This window comes from Oryza sativa, chromosome 6 (assembly GCF_034140825.1).
Source record: "Oryza sativa Japonica Group chromosome 6, ASM3414082v1".
Classification (NCBI taxonomy): Eukaryota; Viridiplantae; Streptophyta; class Magnoliopsida; order Poales; family Poaceae; genus Oryza; species Oryza sativa.
In genome coordinates this window covers 1,941,520-1,965,206 of record NC_089040.1, presented here as the reverse complement: position 1 = coordinate 1,965,206, position 23,687 = coordinate 1,941,520, and the positions used below count along the sequence as shown (strand labels likewise).

Sequence of the window (23,687 nt, the reverse complement as noted above, 5' to 3'; positions counted from 1 at the left end):
GCATTTACTTTTAAAACGTTAAGAGCACATACATAAAAGTTGTAATCAAAAATTATTTTTCCGTCATTTTGCTTTTTCCTCCAACGAGCGCGAAATGGGAATCCTGTCAGCAATACTCTGGCTGGCAAAAGGACACACTTGGCCTAATTCACATCAGTTCAAGCCAGTAAGACATTAACTTAGGGCTGGTTTGGTTTGGGGCCTAAATTAGACTTACCAATATTTGATAATTTCAATAGTGTTTAGTGTCTATTTGGTTTGAATCCAAATTTTGACATGCCTCAGAAAATATGCCATTTTAATAGTGAACTTAGATTATTTTGACTTCAATCCAAACACAACTTTACCTTACCAAAATTAGTCATGTCAAAACTTGCCAAATTTTTTTTTTAGATAAATAACTTGCCAAAATTTGGCAAGGCCTTTTTAGGCCACGAACCAAACCAACCCTTGACCCAATAACATAGCATTGTCTTCCACACCAGCTTCTTTACACTATCTTCCACACCAACTTACTTCCTCCATGGTCTTCGACCGTAATTGGAGCTACATGCTAAGCGAAGAGTCCCTCTAGATAACCTGGTTCATCCATGCCCTAAAGAAAATATACAAGCAAAGGGGCAATCAATCAAGTAGCTGACATTAAGTGACATCAGTAATTTACTGCCCAAGACGTGTTGCTATTACCTTATACAAAGATCTTAGCATAGCCTCCTCATCTTCCGGCTGTAAAGCGAGAGAAAAGTCCGGTCATTAACGATTGAGTAACAAAAAAAAAGGAAGTAAATAGTTGTCAAATAAATCTCCATACATTGAGACCGTCGTATTTGCTGCGCGAATCGTTTAGTCCAAAAGGCAAACAGCCATCCAAATGACCACCACTGTAAGCATCAGAATTGTTGGGGTGCTTCAAACCAGATTTTCCATCATTTCTACAACCATAGCAGTGACCTTCACAAAAGAAAGGGAGCACATTTGTCATTTTACTGCCAGCAAACAACAGCTGTGTGGTCAAAGATGAACAAAAAATGTGTGCACAAATTCCTATTAGCATAAGCTACACTGCTATCCAAACAAATTTCCAAAGCACAACCACATTACATATTTTTTAAAACAGGAAACTATCTGTGCTACTATATTGAACTGGAATTGTAAATAATACAATAAGTGAACCAGCAACATGAACATGCAATAGTTAAATAAAGATTAAAGAGTGATTACCATTAGCGGCAGGTTTAATTACACAGCAACAGCTGATCACCCATTCATCCTTTCCTTGCATATGCGATAGTTCAGCAAAGAATAGGTTGTCCATGGCACAGCCAGACTTGTGGGCTCCTTTTGTTTTTGTAGTGAAATTGATATGGTAGTAATACCTTTGGTCCTCATACATTACTCCAATTTGCAAAAATTCCTTCAGTTCATAAGCAAAATCCTAAAATAACAGACATGGATCAGATCATCAAGTGTTACAATAGGACATAAGATATAGACATATATGTTGTGTGGGTATTTAGATAGATGAGAGAGAGCATACCCCCAAAAGATTATGATCATCATTGTACTTCTCAACTAAAGCTTGGACCAAACAACGGTTATCCTTTTCATAACCCCCAACTAAATTGAAATGTTTCCTTTTGCCGTCAGGTCAGTACATATCTTGCCGTATCATACTCTCAATGAGAGGGAGCCTATCAAGCTCCTCGCCCCTAATTACATCAACATGCCCCCATATGATTAGTGTGTTAGTCTCAAAGTGGCAAATATGATGCGCTATAAAGTAGTCTGCAGTCTGCACAAGTTAGCGAGACCATGAACGGTTAAGGTAAATAAATACATCCAAGTATCCAACCACAAGAGTTTGCAGCGATTAAACAGATAACGAGATAGAACAAAGTTAAGAAGCCTCACATCTCTGGAATCCGCAGGTTATGAAGATGTTGGTTGATAGCATCATCAACTTCCGGCAGGCTCCGATATGGCCCATTACCCACATCAGGATACATGTGCAAACGTCCCCCAGGATCCATCCTGATGTAGAATACAAAATACCAACCAGGAGGTCTCCTGACCAAAATGGATGACCCAGGAGATGACCCTGATGGTGTGGAAGCGTCAATGCCGTCACGCCGTACTGTCTGTGGAGAGGAAGACGTAGATGCAGTTATCGGTTCTTTCAGTGCTGTACTACTGAGTAACTCTCCAGAGAGCAAAGCATCAGGTTCTTGCAGCTCTTGTGCAGAAGGATCAGCAGCAGTACTAGTTCCCAAGCTGTAGCAAACAATATCAATGAGCACGGTAATTAATTAATCTAGTGAAATCCATAATCAAAAAGAACCCTTTTGCAGTAGCCAAGCTAACAAGGGTCAAAAACATGTAGTACATTTTACCAAGGTGCAGCATTAGTCCCTAGAAATACATAGAATTTGATCACATACATAGACTTTACCCTCCTATTCAACTGACATGTGAGGCCACTTAAGGTCAATGACATGTGGGGCCAAAAGGGTAAATAAATTCTCAATTAGAGGTTATATGATCAACTTACTGGCCATTATCCCCGCTAAAACAAGAAAAAAAAAAAGACTACTGCCCCTTAGAACAGTAATAATCCTCCTGCAATCTCAAACAATACGAGGAAACTTGTTCTGCGATCCTAACACTAAATCCGCACAGGAGACGATGAAGCGAGAGAGGGAGAGAGAGGAGGCGTACAGTGGAGGCAGCGGCGGCGACGGGGCTCGACGCTGTCGACGACGGGAACTCCGCTGGCAGAGAAAGAGGGCACGGGCCGGCGACCTAACCGGAGAGAAAACCGCAAGCCTCCGGGCGCTCCTTCGCCGGCGGTGGCTTCTCATCGCTCCGCCGTCGGGAGGGTTCGCTTCGGCGTGGGGATTCGAGGGATTCGTGCCGATTCGTGTCAATCACACGAGTCCAATCCGAATCTTAAAGCAACTCGTTCGCTTGCCTCAGATCACACTGCACACCATCTTTATTTCTTTCTTTTAATTTTTTTTTTCGCAGAACACGTTTCAGATGTAAACACTCGTATATAGACGTATACACGAGTATACGTAACACGGACACACCTAACCAGGGTTTTCCAAATCGCCGGGGCCGGGGTTACCGCGCCCCGACAGTAAGCACGGTTACCACATGGTAACCGCGGTAACCGTGAAAAACTGTACAAAACCGTGCAAAATTTATTAAAAATTCAAATTATTTTTTAAATTTATTTGCATTTAAGGATGTTACCGCGGTATTTATATTACCGTACCCCGTGGTAAGCCCGGTAACCACGGTAACCGCGCGGTTACGGCGGTAAGGGAAACCCTACACCTAACTTTACGAGGACCATTTTCGTTTATCACATAGAGATAAATTAGTTGTAAATCAGATTACATGCCATGTCAAGTCTAAAACATAAAAACATAAGTTTGGTAGCCAGGTTCCAATACAGCATTTGCAGCATTTGACTGACTAATTGCGTTTGCCGCTTTCATGCAAGTAGTCCAAAGTTCTTCATAACATCACGGCATTGCACCATGAGGTGCCCTGTGTCCTCCATGGTAATTGACAACAAGAGTAAATTACTTGGGATAAACCAAGCCATCCATATGGCTAATCTAATACTTGAAAAGCATTGGTTTTCCACCCACGAAGTACAAGATTGCGTCAAAGTACTTTGAGCGAGCACTAGCTTTGAAGCTTATATCCCAATGTCTCCAAATCCTATATCACACGGTAGATGGCTTGAGATCTCTCTATCTTTTTTTTTTAAAAAAAAAAAACCTTGTTCATAAGTTCATTCCATGAACAATGATGAACATCACTCACCAAAGGCATACGGGGTATGTATGGATGCAATTGGCCAATTAGAGTTCACATTCCAGTCACAGCCCTGCCTTTTATCAGCGTTTGTGGCCAATAAATTTGGTCTTCAGGTTCCTGATGCTTGTGCTTGTGTTTCTGCCCAATGGTAAAGTTGAAGTACTAGCCGAATCCTGCTCATGAATTGACGTACTATTGTGCCATGACCCATGAGTGCTAATTGTATTTGGGCTGCTTATTAGCAGTGATTGAAATTTCGAAATGAAATTTCGCAAACCCCCCTCCCCCCCCCCCTCCATCGGCAAGCACAAATCTCGTCCAAAATTTTTCCTTTTTTTTCAACTTTTTGTTAATTTATCGAAGTTTATTCAAATTCATTTAAAATTTATCAATTTTTCAAATAATTTCGGCAAAGAAATTTCTGATATTTCGGTTCCCCCCGGGGCAAAAAAAAAAATCTAATTTTGATATTGCAAACTCTGCCTATTAGTAACCAGTTTCTTTAGTGAATGGTACATATAAAGATGCACATGAACTTACTCTCACACTCACACCACACCACACATGCACACACTGTGTGTCCAACACACACGCTTAAACTAGAGACTTGGAGGATCTAAAGTTTTGGTGTGTGAGAGAAGCATATTACCAGTGAACACTCACCTCCGTTTTTTAATAGATGACGCCGTTGACTTTTTCTCATATGTTTGGCCATTCGTCTTATTTAAAAATTTTATGCAAATGTATAAGATATAAATCACACTTAAAGTACTATGAGTGATAAAACAACTCATAACAAAATAAATTATAATTACGTAAATTTTTTGAATAAGACGAATGGTCAAACATGTGAGAAAAAGTCAACGGCGTCATCTATTAAAAAATGGATGTAGTACTTTTTTACCTAAATGGAATCAACCGAAGTTAGTCTCGGGGAAAACAAGAAAAATCTGTCAATGAGACGCGCGAGTGTCGATCTTGGGGATTGAACTCGTGCCGGGTGGTTCGAACCAACCAGCTGTGGTAATGCAACTCCTCTTCTTTGGGGAACTTGGTATTCTATATTGAGGGAACTTGGGCTAATGAGTTTTTTCAAGGGGCCAGGGAGGTTTTTACATAGAAGTATAGATGACAATCTATTCTACGGATTAATGGACCTTAATTGTTTTGTTTTTTTCCTCCGTTAAAAATTAGCGTGTGAGTGTGTGTGTGTGTGTGTTTTGGTTGTGTACATCTCAATTATGCAGATGTCGCTATATCACCTTGATGTAACTTGACAAGTTCATTAAAGCTTCTATTAACTTAAAAAAAATGAAAACACATCAGCCCTGCATCATTTTAGATTGAATTCAGTGTTAGCATAAGTGAACTTCCAGATCTTTTATTAAAAAAAACACCTTTTTGGGGGGTTAACTGGGCTGGTCGTTGGGGAATGGACAGCTCAGCGTAATTCTAAGGTAGTAAAACTGAAGAAGAACCAAAATGTTTCAAACAGAGTATAACCTGTGGGAGTCCATTTCTGCTGTAAAAACTGCATTCTTTCTTTGTAAAGATAATAACAACTGCATCCTTTTAAAGGAGTGTGTAGAGGTCTGGTTGCTATCACAGATTTGTGGTAAATATTTGATGACAAATTAATTTTGGGGAGTCAAAATGATGTGAGATCCCATTAGGTTACAAAATCGATGGCACACTACAATATTCATCTTTAAGTTAATTAAAAGTATAAGTGCATACCTCTCCACTAAAAAATTTTGAATTTGGGAACTTCTTTAATTTCTAGTGGGAATTGAATGTTTCGCTGAGTTTGATGCGTTCAACGGGGCCTCAGTAGTTGCACACATGAATGGATAGCACAAACCGGCAAAACACAAACTGCAAAGTAGTGTTACAACTAAAGCACATGAGGACATGAGGTTTGCAGGGCTTCCTAGGAACGCAAGAATTTTACAGTATTTTCATAGGAAACAGTTCGATTTCTCCAAAATTCCCGCGAAAATCCACCAAACCGAATAGGCCGCACAGCCACAGTGTGCATTGATTATCAGTAACAGCGACACTGATCTGTTGAGTTTTTAGACGAGAAGCAAGATTGGACGCCAATTCATACCAAATGGAGACGATCAGTACCAAAGGCTGGTGACTGAGCTTCGTTCGGTATCGATTTGATCCACTTTTGGTTGTCAATGCGGGATCTGCTACAAGTCTGATGAACTATTTAGCACGAGCCTGCTCAACTGTGGACGGCATGAAGAGAGAAGCAGCCTTGCTTGGTTACTGCTTGCACATTTTACTGCATCCACCTGATCAAGGTTGCCAAGATCAACTCGTCCTGCAACACAAGAAATTTTGAAGGTCAATGTAACAATCTTGCAGGTGCTTGTCATTGTGTTGTGCTCCAAAGTGTGGTGATCTTGCTAATTAACTATTTATCTCACTACTGGACTATCAATCATTCTGTCATGGTTGTACTGCTCTAGCCTAAGAAACATGGAGCCAACTTGCTAGGAATGGAGATGATAGGTTTGGATTCAGTTAATAAAAGATAAGTTTGATCATCACTTAATTTCAGACGAAGTTGCGTAGATCTATTGTGCCCAGTGCCCTGTCGTGTGCGAGCTAAGCAAAAGACGGTTAGCCATTCGAAATTAAAACTGACTGAAATCTTCCATTTCTTCATGCACAGCTGAAAATCAATCTGTCTTGAAGGATGAAGGAGACCAGTATTATCTAAAAAAAATGAAGGAGACCAGTACTTACTTCGGATGAGGATAAGTTGGAGCTAAGTTCCTGATACCTCTCAATCCTATGAACTGCACCATGGAATACACTGCTTTCGTGCCTAGGACTAGGAGTAGGTAAATCACCATGCATATCTCAATGAGGAGTGTATATATATATATATATATATATATATATATATATATATATATATATATATATATATATATATATATATATATATATATATATATATGCTCTCATAGAAGTAGCTGCCACAACAACCATAGTGCACTTATCCGACGTGGTCACTGATATATGGTCCCATGGATGGTGAGGCTCACATATATCAGCGACCATGTCCCTGTCATAATAGGAGGAAGAGTTCAATAATAATGTAGTACTCCCTCTATTTTTTAATAGTCGACGCCGTTGACTTTTTCTCACATGTTTGACCATTCATCTTATTCAAAAATTTTATGCAAATGTAAAAGATATAAATCACACTTAAAGTACTATGAGTGATAAAACAACTCATAACAAAATAAATTATAATTACGTAAATTTTTTGAATAAGACGAATGGTCAAACATGTGAGAAAAAGTCAACGGCGTTATCTATTAAAAACGGAGGTAGTACTATTACTAGAACTATGTGTTAATTCTGGATTTGAATTGCTATTTGATTCTCTTATTAATATGTTAGCCTTTTTACTGAATGCCTACGTGGCATTATACTAGGTGACAATGGAATTCAATTCCCACTTTATAGCTCTGCTCATCTTTTTATAGTCCTGTTTAAACTATAAGTAAAAAAGTGTAGATACAATAGGCCAAACCAAGTTTTAAACAAGACCAGTTCTTGCATAATGTGCACTTAGCACATGTCCAATCTAATTTAATTTCAAGTTCTTATTGATCATGAAAGGATTTGTTTCACTACATCAATATGTAGACTTTCTGTTTAATTTACCACACTAGGCAAGATTTTGCCTTAACAGTTGTGAGTTCTTGACATGAATCCCCGCGAACTCTTCTATCGTCTTAAATTTCCTCTGGTGGTCGGGCAGCAACCCTTCGATCCCTATTCTGCAATGACGCATATGCATATAGTAAAAAAGAAGAAGTTAATATTAGTAAAGGACCTAATATCAAATAAATAGAAGGGATGAAGCTTCGAACTCAAGCCGGCTAACCCACCATCTTGTGGAGCTAGCTGGAAAACCCCTAGACGTTTCTCAAGCGTATGCATACGGTAACATCGAGTTGGTTGTAAGTTAGCAGTTGTGCTTATCACAGACAACTGGAGGCTCAGAACTGATAGTGATCTACGACATAATCGACAAGATAGTTTCTTTTAAATGCCCCGGCCTTTTTGATGCAAGGAACAGTGAGGTGGCGACCGTCCAACAAGTCGTCAGTGGTGTAGGCCAAGCCGAGCGAAGCAGGCATGGAAGAGTACGAGAGTAAAATGCTACAAACTGCAGCGTGCAAGAGTTCTTTGACCATCAGTCGCAGCGTCCTTCGTTGATAAGTAGAAAACACGTCTCTCCGGGTCCTTTGAATCGCAGGAATGAGAAAACCTAGGAATAGAGAAAATAAAATTTTGATAGGAATGTAAGTGTAAAACAAAGGATTGCAAAACACAGGAATAGCCATTTGATTGGACAGCAGAAAAAATGCAGAAATTAGAAAAGATATAAAGACTCAAAGGAAAGTTTCCATGAGGTTCTATCTTATACTAGAATTCCTCCAAAACTTACATGCATTAGGCATTCCATAGAAATTTCATAGGATTCCATAAGATCAATTCCTTTGATTCAAAGGGCTGTATAGAAAAAAATTTTATAGAAATGAAATCCTCTAAAATTCCTATAGATTTCCTTTGAATCAAAGGGAGCCTTAATCTGGAAAGCAGTGGATGTTATGGAAGCTCTGAATGATCATCGAAGAGGACTACACCAAGTTCTGCAGATGTGAGCTACACAACTGAATATTCTATCTTCTTCCAGTTCCTTGTCACCCACCACTGCTCAAAATCTGCACTAGTAGCATCATCTTGGATGCCTCCTAACCCTAGCAATATAGCATATGCACCGGTTCGTCTCTACATTAACATAGTTTGATCCAGTGACGGAGCCAGGAATTTAACCCTGTGGGGTCGATTAATACCAGTTTATATTTAAGTGGGGTCATTTTTCTAAGTTTTCTGGATTCATACATAAAAATTGAGGTTTTTAAAGGGTTTTTCCAAAAACTCGGCCCCAAAGGATATGCATGGATCCGCCACTGATTTGGTCATCATAGGGAGGTGCTGAAATCAAGATAAATGGACACTCCTCACAGCCTTATATATGTGCCATTCAGGTTGTTTTGTACTTGGCTTCATCCATACACAATTAGTAGTGTATAGAAATTATCGAATTAGTAGGGGATCTTTGTGAATTCGGCATGCAGGAAGGAACACAATTACATCAAGAACACAATTGGTAGTGTACAGGTCAAGCTATCGCTCTGGTAGCATGTTGATTGCCGATACCTCCTAATCTTATGCCATACATACTGTCCAAGCCCTAGAAATGGACGAAGCAAAAATGACAGTGAAGCTAGTCGGAGTGGACACTTGCATTTTGGGTGCTTGCTGAGTTGTTGTTATTGCAACAAATGTATGATTTATTTGAGCAATTTATAGAGCTCGGCTGCATAAGGTTGAAGGGCCACGTCATACCCATGTGCTTACTTGATTGCACTCTGGGCTCATGTTGAGCTTCTCAACTTTAGCGATTTGCCTTTAATTACATATCATAAAAATATGGATTTGTTTTGCGACTAAATGCCATTTCACAGAAAAATGCATTGCCTGTTTGCACCAGAATATATAACAGTCACAAGGAAAAGAATAAAATATATCAGCATGCCTAATTAAGTACTCCCTCCGTTTTTTAATAGATGACACCGTTGACTTTTTCTCACATGTTTGACCATTCGTCTTATTCAAAAAATTTACGTAATTATAATTTATTTTGTTATGAGTTGTTTTATCACTCATAGTACTTTAAGTGTGATTTATATCATATACATTTGCATAAAATTTTTGAATAAGACGAATGGTCAAACATGTGAGAAAAAGTCAACGGCGTTATCTATTAAAAAACGAAGGTAGTATATATGCTTAACAAGGATTTTACATTGCAAAAATGAAAAGCGCAATAGGACTTCTACAACCATCATATTATGCATTCTTGTTTATAGTTTTCTTCCCTTAAAAATGTGACTAAAACAGAAGAATTGCCAATCAAAGTAATCGACTAACCTTCCTGATATTCCCCTTTCCAAACCTTGCAAAAAAGTAATTAAAACAATGTGGTTTCAATTGAAATTGTCTCAAAATCCACGATCAGTTCCGTTATCTTGCACATTTTGTTCATACAATTCACCGGTTGAGGCACTGAAATCATTTCATATACACATATACATGTTGGCTGATGCTATTTCTGTGAAGTTTACTAGATGTCTGCATAGAAGAACTATTCTTGCCAATGGTTCAGCACAACATGCATATTTCTCCCCAAATCCGTGGACATCCGTCGGTTCTGCACCGGCCATTCTATGACGAATTCCTCGCCGCATTGGGCTTCCAAAGGCGATAATCGCAGCTGCTGGTCTCTCGATGCCTCATGTTCTACTCTACCTCTCATCGCCTAATTATCTCTCCTCGTCTAGCTTGCCATGTGATCACCAACATATATTTAGACACGCACGCAAAATATAACAAGGACAAAACTAAACGAGAGTGGATGAATCATGAATGGGCAATGCAATGCTGCCTATATATAGCTAGCTACTCGATCATCGCAACAGTAATGCAATGTAATTCTTCAGAGATGTGAGGGTTGATCAGGGTATATATTGGCCTGTATTTACTTCACTTAGTTTGTTTGTTACTTCTATCCACATCAATAGCCTTAAGAGATATCGAAAGATAATAAATTTTTAAAAAAAGAAAATAAGGTACGATATTTTCTCGAGGACAATAAAATCGCTCAAAAAAATACCTTTGTATTGACTTATTGCGAGTAATCTAATTTGCCTGTGCATCACTACTTTCTTTCACAAAACTAGCATGGTGGCCCATGCAGATTGCACGGCTAGCATCGTTATATTTTTTTCTCATATAATAGCTTAAATAGTTTCATATTTTATTATTAAAATATATTAAAAATAGCAACACAATTTTGAATTTTGTATTGTGTTGATAGTTATTAATTATTTGCTAATTTTGAATTTTACTTATTTCTAAATTGTATTTCTATATGGACTCTAGAGTCTAGACTCATCTTTTAGTATTCTTTATTTTTAATTCTGAATTTCAGTTTTTTTTTCTTATTATTCTATATGGGCTATATAATCTTCTTCCAATATTCCTTATTTTTTTAATTCTAATTTTAGTTATTTTCAAATTGTATTCCTTTAGTTTTATTTTTTAAAAAAAATTCTGAATTTCAATTAGTTCTAACTTGTATGCTTGTATGAACTCTAGTCTACTCTTCCTATATTCCCTATTTTTAATTCTGAATTTTTGATATTTTTAAATTGTATTTCTATATGGACTCTACTTTTCTTTTTCCCTTATTAATGTGAGAATTTATAGGCCGTAAGAGCGGACGTGGAGGCTCATTTTTCTGTTACTTTAATAAGTTAATAGATGGGACATATCCTTTCATAACTAGTGTACGAGGGTTTACCAGGTTATTTATATTTGCTCTCGTTGAGTTTCTAAAGCTATTTCTCGAGGGGAAAGGGCAGTAGCTCTGCCAATTTCAATTAAAGAGAGGAGAAATAAAGTTTTACATCATACAACATCCAGTGTCAGGGGATCCCCTGGAAGAGGGGGAATAGGAGGGGGATACAAAAATTTAAGGCAATGCAAAGCGACTAACAACAAGATGCGTAGAAAGATCATCTAAACCGTCTGGGCTTCATCAAACGCCTTGCACATGGCAATGATGGAGTCAACCACCTGTGGCACCGAGTAATATTATTTTGGTAACTTTCTTCCTGTAATAATTATGTTGTATTTCTGACGCAAGTGACCATGAGGCATAAGTGTAAAATGTTTTTCAATATATTGATGCTCATCCTTCTAGCCTTGCATGCTTGGCTATTCTTGCATTTAAATAGGAACTCAAATGTAAAACAGAGAATTGAAAAAAAACATAAAAATTGGATAAGAAAGATTTGACCCCAAATGCTTAGTTGTAAAAGAAACATAAAAATTGGATAAGAACTTCCCTACGTTTTGAAATAGCACGATTGCAAAATATAGGATTGAAAAAAATTTACAAGAATAGAAAAATAATAGGAATACACGCATGTAAAATAGAGGAAGATCGAGAGGATATTTACAACTATGCATTTGGATGGAGCGTGCATGAGGCCATCAAAGACGTTCTTTTTTTTTGTTGTTGTTGTTTTGAACTAATCAAATCTTCACGTGCTCAAGCCACACCAAGAGGCGAAACTGTTCTTGAGCTCGCCATCGTCCACATGGAGCTTAACCCGGGCATCTTGGATCATGAAGGAAATCATCTTCTTCCCCAAGCTCACAACCATCTTCTCCACCAACCATACAGAGTTACATACACCGATAGAGTTAGATGTAGTGTGTTGATTTTCGATACCTCCCAATCTTATGTCATGTGTAAGCCTCTACAAAATGGATCGTGTGAAAATGATCAACTGAGCAAACCTTATGTGCATTTTGGTGCTTGTTGCTGCAACAAACATTATGCTTTGATCAATTTATAGAGCTCGGCTGCATAAGGTTGAAGGGCCACGTCATACCCCATGTGCTGCTTTATTGCTCCACATGACTACATTCTGGCTCTTGTTGAGCTTCTCAGTTTAGTGATTTTTTTTCTTTTTGATAGGTTTTGCTCACAAAAAATGCATTGCCTATGGACCAGAGCAAGCATAACACTCAAAGGAAAAGGGAGAAAAAAATCATACGTAGTCGTCACTTCATGCCTAGACATGCTTAACAAGGATTTTACATTTCCAAAAATGAAAAAAAAAAAACAATATGACCCCTCGTATTAATGCATTAATATTAGTAATTCTTATGAAATGAGTGCTTAGCTTTGCATCTCTTCACATTGTGCCTAAAACAGAGGAACTTTCAACTGCAGTAATCTACCCATCTTTCGTACGAACGACGATATGCAATTCGATCACCATTTGTGTACGTCATGTCTTCATTGAGTGGATTGTTGGAGCTTTTTTTTAGAAAATGAGTGGATTGTTTTTTTTTCGAATGATTAGGCCTTCGCCGACATTTTATATAAATAAGAAGGTGCTCCATTTTGACGAGAAAACGGGACCAAACCTTACAATACACAATTAATTAGAGAAAACTGGGTGAAAACCACAACTATCACACAGCACCACCAACTAATCTAATCTACCACGACAACGAAAACAGGACAACGGATCTCAACACCCAACCAAAGCCGCTAACAAGGCACAAGCTAGACGAACATACGGTCCCCACACACTGATACAGCCATGGTGTTATCGTCATCACACCAACACAAATGAGTGGATTGTTGGAGCTGATTTTAATCGCGTCGCATGTGTTTCCACCGCCTCCAACCAACCATTGCCACTGCGAACTGCATCTTCCACCCGTCATTGTAGGAGTTTCTCCATCACCAGTTCTTCCGCCATGGCGGGTGGCAGCCGCTTATCTCTCGATGCTTCTCATTCCAACCTCCTAATCCTACCTGCCTATTTCCTCCATCCAAAATAAAACTCAACCTTAATTAGAACGAAACATCATCTAAGGTTGAGTTTTTTCTTGGAAGGATGAGTACTTACTGCCTTCTCCATCTCTCATCATCTCCTTATCTATCCTGCCCATGTAATAATCCACATATACATATGCATTTGTCTATGGCGCTATAGTATAACAAATATCGAAGAGTGGATGAATGGGAGCATGCTGCCCCTACTCAAACACAAGGGGTAATGAAATATTATCGATTGACACGTGAGAAAAGTTTCAAGTTTGGTGAATGCATCCCCTGTATTTACTTCACACTATTACTCGCAACCATATATGCCATCGAGCAAACTTCATGTTCTACTCGTCTTATGGCCTTATGGGCCAGAGGACCGATGGCCTTAAAAGCCCAAGCATACAGATGGGCCTTTGTTTCCCACAGAAATAGAACATCACGGCCCAAACCAACTGTATGTTTTGTTTGCATTGTCTTACGATTTTTAGGATCTTGCAGTGTTTTCATAGTGGCACAATAATCCCACATATGTCACAACCTTTTTGACATGAGATGTATTATTGGTTGAGAAATTTTACAGTTTTCAAGAAAGAAGTATCGAGAGGTATCATCTTTTTATTATAAATTTTTGTACATTCTAATATTAGAGGTACCAAGAGGTATTAAATTTTATACTAAAAGATACGATACAATCCAATACTTTATTAGGTACGGTAAAATTACTTTTATTGTTTTCGGTACTTTTTGTAAGTATGGATTTGTCTTTTGAGAACAGTTAGCATGAATCTGCTCTTCTGAGGGCAGGCCGCAGGCATCATTGCCACTGGGTTTAGTGGGGCTAAAAACTGAAAAGGGCTTATGCCGGGTTTAGTTCCTAACTTTTTCTTCAAACTTTCAACTTTTCTATCACATCAAAACTTTTCTACACACATAAACTTTCAACATTTTTCTTCAAACTTTCAATTTTAGTCCAACTTTTAATTTTAGCGTTGGAACTAAACACTCTTATTCATGATCCTCTTTGACCGGCTTACAACAGCTGTAAAAGATGAACAAAAGCGAGCTATTGGAAAAGAGAAAGCGATGGAGGAATTCATGACGAACGAGAGATGCATGATGACATGACCTCCTGGCCTACCACCTTGGCCCCAACAGCAAAACAGTGAGTACATCAGCATAAGTGGTGTGCAGTAGCAGAGCAAGCGGTGGTGCTGGACTGCACAAGCGATCTTCCAAATGTTGCTAGTACCATTCTTTTTCTCTTAAGCATCCCAACGATAGTGATCGGTCATATGCGAATGGGAGAGAATTGGAGGGGATCGAATCTATGAGTTGTGTTTGGTTGATTGCTTTACAATGTCAAGCCATATCTATTAGGTAGGTGTTTGTTTCACCGCCACAACTTAAGACTTGCCACATTTTGTTCTAGGAAAAGAGATATCTTTTGCCCGCTCTAAATTAACTAACCAGAATGCCTCGACATCTATTGTCGTAAAGGAATTTTAAAGGTATTTTACATGTAATCAACTATTTACCGTGAAAATCCTACAAAGTTCTTGTATTCGAGACAAGCCTAAGAGCAAGTCTTTAATGTACTTATAGCCGACATTATCTTGAGTACAAGCATGCAGAATTTCTACAAGTTCGTGCCATGGAGCACACTACTACATTATCTGCCGTACGTGCGGCCACGCTACACGGACAGGAATAAAACCGCATTTACATATGCTGCCCATCGCATTCATCCAAGCTGTTTCTAGCAGTAGCGTTGATCGAGCAGAGGCTAACACAATCCATCGGTTTCAGGACGGAGGTATTGATGGCTCACCCCGGTACACCATTCGAGTGCTATGTACTATTCTAAAAGGACGCCTAGCATGACATGATCACATGACCACACAGCAGCAGAATCAATTGGGTAGCCAGGACCTGCCTATTGTTGGTTTGGTTTGGTTTTGTGTCTTAGTAGTAACTTACATTGTTGAGTTTGGATAAGATTTGGTAACATTAAATTTCTCTAGGGTAGAGGTAAAATGGATTTCCATGCATTGATGCTAAAGTTTTGTTATGCTATTATTTTAGCTTTTAAAGCCAAAATGCCTACTATCAAATTGGCATTTTGAATTATACTACTTGTTAGATAGAGTTTGGTTTGCTAACAAAGGGTTGTTCAAATTCGTTGTCGTATGATGGATCAAATCTTATACTATGTAGTAACGTTTTGGGACAAAGATAGTAATATCAAGTACACACGTGTTATCAAAATATTGGCAATGCTAAAAAGTGCCCAAGTTTTGTATTACCTCTATTATAGCATGGTAGCAAAACAAATCAACCGAAATAATCTCTCTTCCCCTTGGCTAGGGACCTAGAGAGGCCAGAATATCGTGTGCTCACAATATCGACGAATTTTAAACATTTCAAAGTTGGCTCAAAATGTGCATCTCGAATGGTTTTCTTCAAAATTTATCAAACTCCATTCAACAAAGTTTGTCGAAGTTCATTCGAATTAATGAAAAATCAGCATCTCGATGGGGCTCAATGAAGAATGTAAGCCCTACTCTGTCCTGCAAACTGAAGAGCAAAGAATTCACCAGGGTCCAGGGAGATCTCTGAATATCATGAAGCTGAATTGGTCCACCCATCATTGCAAAGTGAGCCAGCCAAGCCAACATGAATATTGATGGCCTGGTGCCTGCCTGCCTGCCTCTCCATGATTTCACAGCACCAGTTGCTATCAGTATCACCTCCTCCATTTCGGAGGCCAATAATGCGTGCAAAAGCCCGGCTGTGTTTAGTTCAACATAAAGTTTGAATTTTGGTTAAAATTAGAGATGATGTGACTGAAAAGTTGTGTGTGTATGACATATTGATGTAATGGAAAAGGACTGAAGTTTGTTTGGATGTAAACACAGACCTAGTACACTACTACACGAAGCAGTGTTAGTGCAGTAGTTAGAAGAGAAGAGAGAAACAGAAACAGAACCAGCTGTGTTCAGCTGAATGCCTACACACACTACTGCCTAGTGTTGTGCTTGTGCCTGCGCTACACAACAAAAACCGCAATTGCCCATGAATCATTGCCACAACTCACACTCACGGGCATCATCAATCTCATCTTGTTTTCAATCCCCGGCATCAATTAATCCCGTGATTAATGGCCGCCTGTCAATCAACGACCATCTCAACATCGTTTGAACTGTGACTGTTTTGCCAATGCGGCCATGCCCATGTCTAGCTTCCAAAATTCTCATGAAATTTTACCTGTTGCAATGCCAAATTGCTGAGTTCGAATTCAAACTTAGTTCAAGAAGAACGAACTCAAACAAACGAATTGAGCATTTGAGCCATGGTGGTAAGCAAAATAATCTCAAAGTTCCAAACAGTCTCCCCCAAACATACCATCCATTCACCCAAAGTCACCCAAAACCCCAAACATCGCCACCCTTGTTCACTTCACCGGCTCGATCTATACAAGAATTTAAAGCTACCATGGATTCCCAAGAAAAGGAATCCGAATCCATGGGCGGACGAACACTGCGTTCGTGCGTGGCGGCGGCGGCGGCTACTGGTCGAGCGCGTTGGGGCCGGAGCAGTAGCTGAGGATGGGGTTCCACACCCACTGCACCAAGAACTTGCGGCCGCCGACGCCGTTGACGTTGTACGACGCGCCGGAGCGGCCGTCGGTGAGCAGCTGGCCGGTGTACGCGCCGCCGCCGCCGGTGCCGTAGATCCCCTCGCACAGGTCGGCGATCTCCGTCGGGAACGACGGGTCCTCGCCGGCGTACCACGCGTTGGCGAGCGGGTTCGACGCCAGCTCGGCCAGCTCGTGCGCGATGACGCTCACCATCCCGTCCACGCCCACGTCGCCGTTCGGCGGCGCCTCCGCCCTCCGCCCCCCGCCCACGTACGACGGGATGGCGAACGGGTACGCGCACACCTCCGGGCACCGCGCCGCCGAGTTCCCCACCCACGCGTACGGCAGCGTGTACCCGACCACCGACGGGAACGTGAAGTAGTGGAAGCCGCACACCTGCCCGCAGAAGTTCTCCACCACCACCTCCGGCGAGGTCAGCACCAGGTACACGCCGCTCGAGTCCACGGGGAGCGGCCGCGTCCGCGCCGTCACGGCGTCCCGCACCACGGACTGGATGTCGAGCCGCGTCAGCCGCCCGCCCCGCGACGCGCGCGCGTCGCACTTCTCCCGCCCGAGCCTCACCACCCCGGACACGTTCGCCGAGGTCTGGTCGGTGTACAGCCGCACGGTGCGCCACCACGCCGCCACGGACGGCGACGGGATGCCGCCATCGCCGGAGCCCGAGCCCGGCGGCGAGAGCGACCGGAGGAACGCGCGGATGGTGCGCTTCTGCTCGGCGGGCCACCGGCCGTACCAGATCGGGTGGACCGTGATGTCGGCGGCGAGGACGGGGCCCATGTGGTACTGCAGCTTGACGAAATCCGACGACCCCTCGAACTTCTTGGACGCCCCGATCCCCTCAACCTCGCCGCTCCCATTCCGTGGCGGCCACGGCCGCCACGCGACGGCGGCGAGCGGCGCGAGCACGAGGAGGACGACGCAGCAGAGGCTGAACCGGTGCATCGCCATCGCCATGGAGGTGGAGGAGGTGGCGGTGGTGGTGGGTTTAATGGTGGTTTTCTTGGCTCGGGAAAAGATTTATAGAGAGAAAGAGGAAGAAGCTAGAGTGACACTGTTCTTGGTATGTGGGGAGCTAGTGAAGGTCTCGTTTCTTTGGAGGCTCCAACTTTTATTTTGTTCTACGTGTACCAAGCTTTTGTTTCGTGTGGGGGCTTAATGGAATGTGGGTTGTTTGTTTGTTCCATTCAACGAGCTAGATTGATTAAACTTTTCTTACCTTGTCCTTGCGATCACGAGTAAATTTCCCTGTGCACAATAGTGGTACTAGTACACATTACCCATCATCTACCAATGGGGCCAAACAGTAACATTGCATCACAAGAGTTAAAGATATTTTTAAAAAACCAAACAGTAGCATTGCTTACATTTTGTTCTCTCCGTCCAATAATAAGTTTATTTTTTTAGCTTCTCTTAGTTGTCACAAAATAAATTAATTTTTGGATAATCATTGTATTGACGTTCGTGAAAATAAGTAATACTAAGTTGTATTAGAAGTAGATAAAGTGAGAAAACATTGCATTGAGAGTTGATAAGATATAGGTATTTTAGTCTTTTAGGTTTTGTATTGGTATGTGTGATAGGAGAAGAACAAACTTATCTTGTGACGGAGGAAGTGCTAAATTTTAAATTTTAAAAAATTTAAAGTATTTTGTCGTAATTTTTTTTACATTAGCTTTTAAACCACAAATAAAATATACATGAAAAATTTGCCAACAATTTTTTTCCTTTACATGCTGTTTTACGGTTTGTCAGCTGCATGCCAAACGATGCATGTACAAAACCTTCACATGTGGCAAATGGGAAGAGCATGAGTGGCAGCAGCATTGAGTTTGAGTAGAGTGCAAAGCAAAACTACCGTTGCTGCCGTTCGCGGTTTTCGCACCACTTTTTTTTACCTCTACGAGAGGGAGGAGACGCGCGCGTAAAAAAAAAAAAAAAAAAGCGGGCAAAGTGCGCGCGAACTAGGGGGGTGATACGTGAGGCGTTGTTATTGCCCAGCTGTAAAGCCGGGCCCGCTTGCCAGATTCCCCGTGTCTCGCTCCTCCTCATTGCTGCTACTGCCTCCCTCGCGGGTGGGTGAATGCCAAACCGGGCCCACCTCGCCTGGGTCGCCGTACACGTGTCCTCCCGCCTCGGCTAGGCTGACCCTGACAACGGGGCCCACTCCCGAGACGATATTTTCCTTGCGGGACCCACCAAGATCACCTTCGCGGGCACGGATCCCGAGGCCCATGCGCGCCCGAACCCGCGATGGCCGTAGACGGCCAGGATGATCCGCATCGCCGGCTGGGCGCGCCTTCTGTCACGTTGGGTAGCGGAAAAGAAGCAACACCATCGAAGGCTGACAAGTGGGCCCGTGGTTTGTTCGGACCCACAAGTCAGTGACTGTAGTTGATCCAGTTGGAGTATTTCTCGAGCACACAAAGCAAGGTGGGTCCCGGATGTCCGGGAAAAGAGGTAAGAAAAGAGGGAGAAAAATGGGGCGGCCATTTAGTTTCCAAACAAAAAATTTTTCACATTACCACATCGAATATTTGAACATAGGTATAGAGTATTAAATATAGAAAAAACTAATTACACAAATTATGTGTAAATTGCGAGACGAATCGTTTAAGCTTAATAGCTCCATAATTTGATAATGTGATGCTACAATAAACATTTTCTAATAATGGATTAATAAGGCTTAATAAATTCGTATCGAAGTTTCTAGATGGAATCTGTAATTTATTTGTTATTAATCTACATTTAATACTTTGAATGTGTGTTCATATATCCGATGTGACACGCCAAAAATTCTCGTTCCCGAACTAAATAGGCCCCAGGTGCTCTCGTCTACTACTCACTGCTCTACATTGAGGCTGTGTTTAGATCCAAAGTTTGATCTAAACTTCAGTCCTTTTCCATCACATCAACCTGTCATACACACACAACTTTTCAGTCACACCATCTCTAATTTCAATCAAAATCTAAACTTTGCGCTGAACTATAAACACAGCCTGATTTTAAAAGAGGCCCCGGTTTTGTTGCAGGAAAAATTGTTGTCTACTCCACAAAGCGTGCTCATGTCTACACCGATGTGCAACAAAGATGATGTACATACACTAGAGTATACGAGTGGGTGGTATGGCTTTTGGTATCATCGGCCAGCGGTTTTGAGCAAATTATGAATGCCCATATGTTTGTTGTTTCCAGATACACTGTCTCTTTCCCGTAGGAGTATCAACTGGGTCCAGTTAAGTAGCTTTTCGCGCTGAATTGGTTTGTAATTTTGGGGGGAGGGGGGGGGGGGGGGATTTGAAGGAGGAGTAGCAAGTGATTGGCCTTTTGAGATACATGAAAGAACTGGCCCTCCTGTGTAAGAGGAGGTACCACTCTACTATACTCCACTCTAGGAGTAGTCTCAAGTCTCAACTACTTACTCAGGCTTCATTCGCCATCTCTAAAGAAAAAAAAGGTTTCTCTCTTCATTCTCTTCGGTCATTAACTACTCATCAGTTATTCACTCTCATGGCGAAATCCAACTGTTCTTGCCCCTTTTTGCAGTCAAGTTGCGCTTAAGATGGATTTCAGGTAGTAGTAGTAGTACCATTTCAGCAATCTCTCCGCTTCAAATCTTGCCCCGGTCGAGCTTGAGGCAGGGTTCGAATTACCGCCGGTAACCGTGTGGTTACCGGGCTTACCATGGGGGTACGGTAATATAAATACCACGATAACCTCCTTAAATTCAAATAAATTTTAAAAATAATTTGAATTTTTGATAAATTTTACATGATTTTATATGGTTTTTCACGGTTACCGCGCGGTAACCGTGCTTACCGCCGGGCGCGGTAACTCCGGCCCCGGCGGTTTGGGAAACTCTGGCTTGAGGTGGTGTTGGAAACTTATGTAGATAAAGATAAAGTAGTTTACGCAAAATAAGATAATATTAACATATGGTTAATCTCGAGTTGTGAATGGAGTTTTGCTTTATCTTGCAAAGCAGACGGACGGAGACAGGCAGATGAGCGCTGAGAATAGCATTGACTTGTCGCTTCGTCACTTCTGCAGGGGTTGTCAGTCAAGTGCTGCAACTGCAGTACTGTACCCTTTGCTTCTTTTGAACGTGTTTGACGAACTTGTGACCGCATATTCTGACTTACGCCGTCCCCCCAAAGAGAGAGAAAACCAAAGGAATAAGTTCCTTCGTGAGCTTTAAAAGTGATCGAAATCTAATCCGTAACTCTAAACCACAAAATCGGATATCTCGACCCCTCAACTTTTAAAACCGGTGCAATTTGACTTATTCGGTGGTTTTGAAGGACGGTTTCGCTGATGTGGCGCCTACGTGGCATCCTAATCATCAAATAAATTAAAAACAATAAAGTGGGGCCCACCTGTCAGTGACTCCTCTCCTACGTAGGCGCCACGTCAGCAAAACCGCTCTCCAAAACCACCGAGAAAGTCAAATTGCACCGGTTTTAAGAGTTTGGGGAGTCGAGATATCCGGTTTTGTGGTTTAGGGTCATGGATTAGATTTCGATCACTCTTGAGGGTCATGAAGTGAACTTATTCCAAAACCAAACACTGCACCTCTCTGAATCTTCTGCCAGTATTGCCGGTCCAAAAAGCCCACATGAGACATAATGGGCCAAATGACACAAGCCATTTTGACGTGCGTTCGACGCAGTCCAAGCCTAAGAAGAGTCAGACTCCGACGAGGAAGTTCATACGTTGACGAGGAAGTTCACACGTTGACGTCAAGGAGCATGTGTACTACTTTCGGCCCATGTTCTCTCACACGTGGCCCAACTCGGCCTGCAGTCCAAGCCGAAGAAGAGTCAAGGAAGTTCACACGTTGACGGCAAGGAACTCGCGCGCGAAGCCGTCGTGAGATCCACGCGACCACCCTGGCTTTTGCACTTGCAGAGTTGCAGTCGCGTGCGTCACGCGGCGAGGTGACCAGGTCGCGTACGCTCGCGTTCTTTCGGCCGCCTCGCCTTCCACCGCGTCCGCGAATTTTCTCGACCCATCTGTCCAAGAAAACACACAAATCCACTTCGATTACAACACAAATCCTCTCCCCCCCACGAGTATATATAATCCCCGATCTCTCTCCCCCCCATTGGCAACCTGTGCAAGCAAGGCAAGCAACCACAAATTCGAAGCAAAATTCAAGCCTACACGCCAGGTTTTTCGTCGAGAGGTTGTTCGATCTCGTCGTCTTCGTCGGCGGTGATGGACAAGGTGCTGGCATTCTCGATCCTGAGCGCGTCGCCGGCGGACATTGCCGCCGGTGGCTACTGGGCTCGGCTGTCGTGGCGGAGGAAGGCGGATGACCAGGCGGTGGATGGCCGGAGGCAGCCGTCGGAGCAGCAGCAGCGCGGGGAGGGGAGCTCGCCGTCGCAGAGGGAAGAGCGGCGGCGGCCACGCGAAGCGCCGCCCCTGCCACCGCGGTTCGCCCCGGAGTTCGACGGGATCGACTGCTTCGAGACCATCGTGATGCATTAGCCATTGCGAAATCATCATTATTACTACACGAGAGGATTTGATCTGACACGGGGTACTAATTTGGTGTTTTTTTAAAAAAATTTCACACGAACATGTATACGATGATTACTAGTCCCCTAACTATCCAGCTTCTATCTGTTGTTTTAATTGAGATGACGGGTTGTACAGAGCTGGAAACTAATCGAATATGAGCCCCTCTTCTTTTTTTCTGAAATCAAATTGAATTGTGTACTGAATTTGACCTGCTTTGTTTGATTTAGCTGTCTTGCTGTCTTACTACGTACTTCTATACGTCTGTAGGCTTATTCGAATCCAAATTTGAACTTGTGATTTTTTAACTTTGTTGCACAATAGTAGTGACTAATCCAAATTTGGGACGCTCCAATCCAACCTGTCCGCTATCGAATATAGAAGGGGACACGTTTCGCACGCTTAATTAAGCAACCGGCGGGTGCGTTTTGCTGTCGCTGGCCTGAAAGGAACTTGTCAAGTTTAGTTGGCGAGAGGGTCAGTTTCGCAGTTCGAGGGTAACGTGTATGATCTGGCACGAATTTATTTATAATTGAGATACTGATTATAATTATTTTTCCCGGGGAATTAAGATACCGATCAGGCTTCGCGTTCACACGAAAAAGAAAACCAAACCAATTTCGATGCAAACACGTTGAGCTCAAAACCATACCAGGAAGAAGAGAATAAACTTTGATTTTAAATCAAATAAACGTATGGTCATTCATCAGTTTCATTTGATCGCTGTATGCCACAGCTCTGTACAAATTACGCCTCTTTAAACAAAAAAAAAACTAAGAGAAGAATTGAAGCATCGAGATAGAGTCAGAAGGGAACGATGGTCTCGAAGCAATTGATGCCGTCGAACTCCGGCGCGAACCGCGGCCTCGCCACCGGCTTCCTCTCCGCCGCCGCCGCCGGCGAGCTCCGCCCGGCCTGCTGCTTCTCCCCTTCCTGCTGCCTCGTCGGCGCCTTCTCCGCCGCCGCCTTCTGCTGCTTCCCGGCGCTGGTCGTCCTCCAGGAGAATCGCGTGTAGTACCCCGGCGCGGCGATCTCCGCCGGCGACGAGCTCAGGATGGAGAAGGCCAGGATCTTGTCCATGATCAAGAAACTAGTGCAGTTGTGCTTCACTTTTGCCTTTGCTGACCAGTGTGGTTTGATTTGTGTGTGCTTGGGTTGAGACTT

At 42.1% G+C, this 23,687-nt stretch overlaps 3 protein-coding genes across 4 annotated transcripts; all 3 read right to left on the bottom strand.

The window, feature by feature from the left end:
* Positions 1–42: 42 nt before the first annotated feature.
* LOC107277358 (uncharacterized) lies at positions 43–2,919 on the bottom strand. Of its 2 annotated transcripts, none has more exons than XM_066311561.1 (7): positions 2,716–2,919; positions 1,912–2,271; positions 1,538–1,792; positions 1,222–1,435; positions 812–951; positions 688–726; positions 43–595 (listed from the first exon to the last, which is right to left on the bottom strand). In XM_066311561.1, the coding sequence occupies exons 4-7, from the start codon at positions 1,391–1,393 to the stop codon at positions 554–556; spliced, it is 393 nt and encodes a 130-aa protein (XP_066167658.1). In that variant the 5' UTR covers positions 1,394–1,435; positions 1,538–1,792; positions 1,912–2,271; positions 2,716–2,919; the 3' UTR covers positions 43–553. The 2 variants fall into 2 exon arrangements, with proteins under 2 accessions (XP_066167658.1, XP_066167657.1); XM_066311560.1 differs by having other exon boundaries at positions 1,538–1,709.
* Positions 2,920–16,704: 13,785 nt separating this feature from the next.
* Positions 16,705–17,999, bottom strand: LOC4340024 (protein EXORDIUM-like 3). The gene has a single exon (XM_015786172.3). The coding sequence runs from the start codon at positions 17,958–17,960 to the stop codon at positions 16,914–16,916; it is 1,047 nt and encodes a 348-aa protein (XP_015641658.1). The 5' UTR covers positions 17,961–17,999; the 3' UTR covers positions 16,705–16,913.
* Positions 18,000–23,199: 5,200 nt separating this feature from the next.
* Positions 23,200–23,687, bottom strand: LOC4340022 (uncharacterized). Its single transcript, XM_015785935.3, has one exon. It carries the CDS (start codon positions 23,601–23,603, stop codon positions 23,328–23,330), a length of 276 nt encoding a protein of 91 aa, XP_015641421.1. The 5' UTR covers positions 23,604–23,687; the 3' UTR covers positions 23,200–23,327.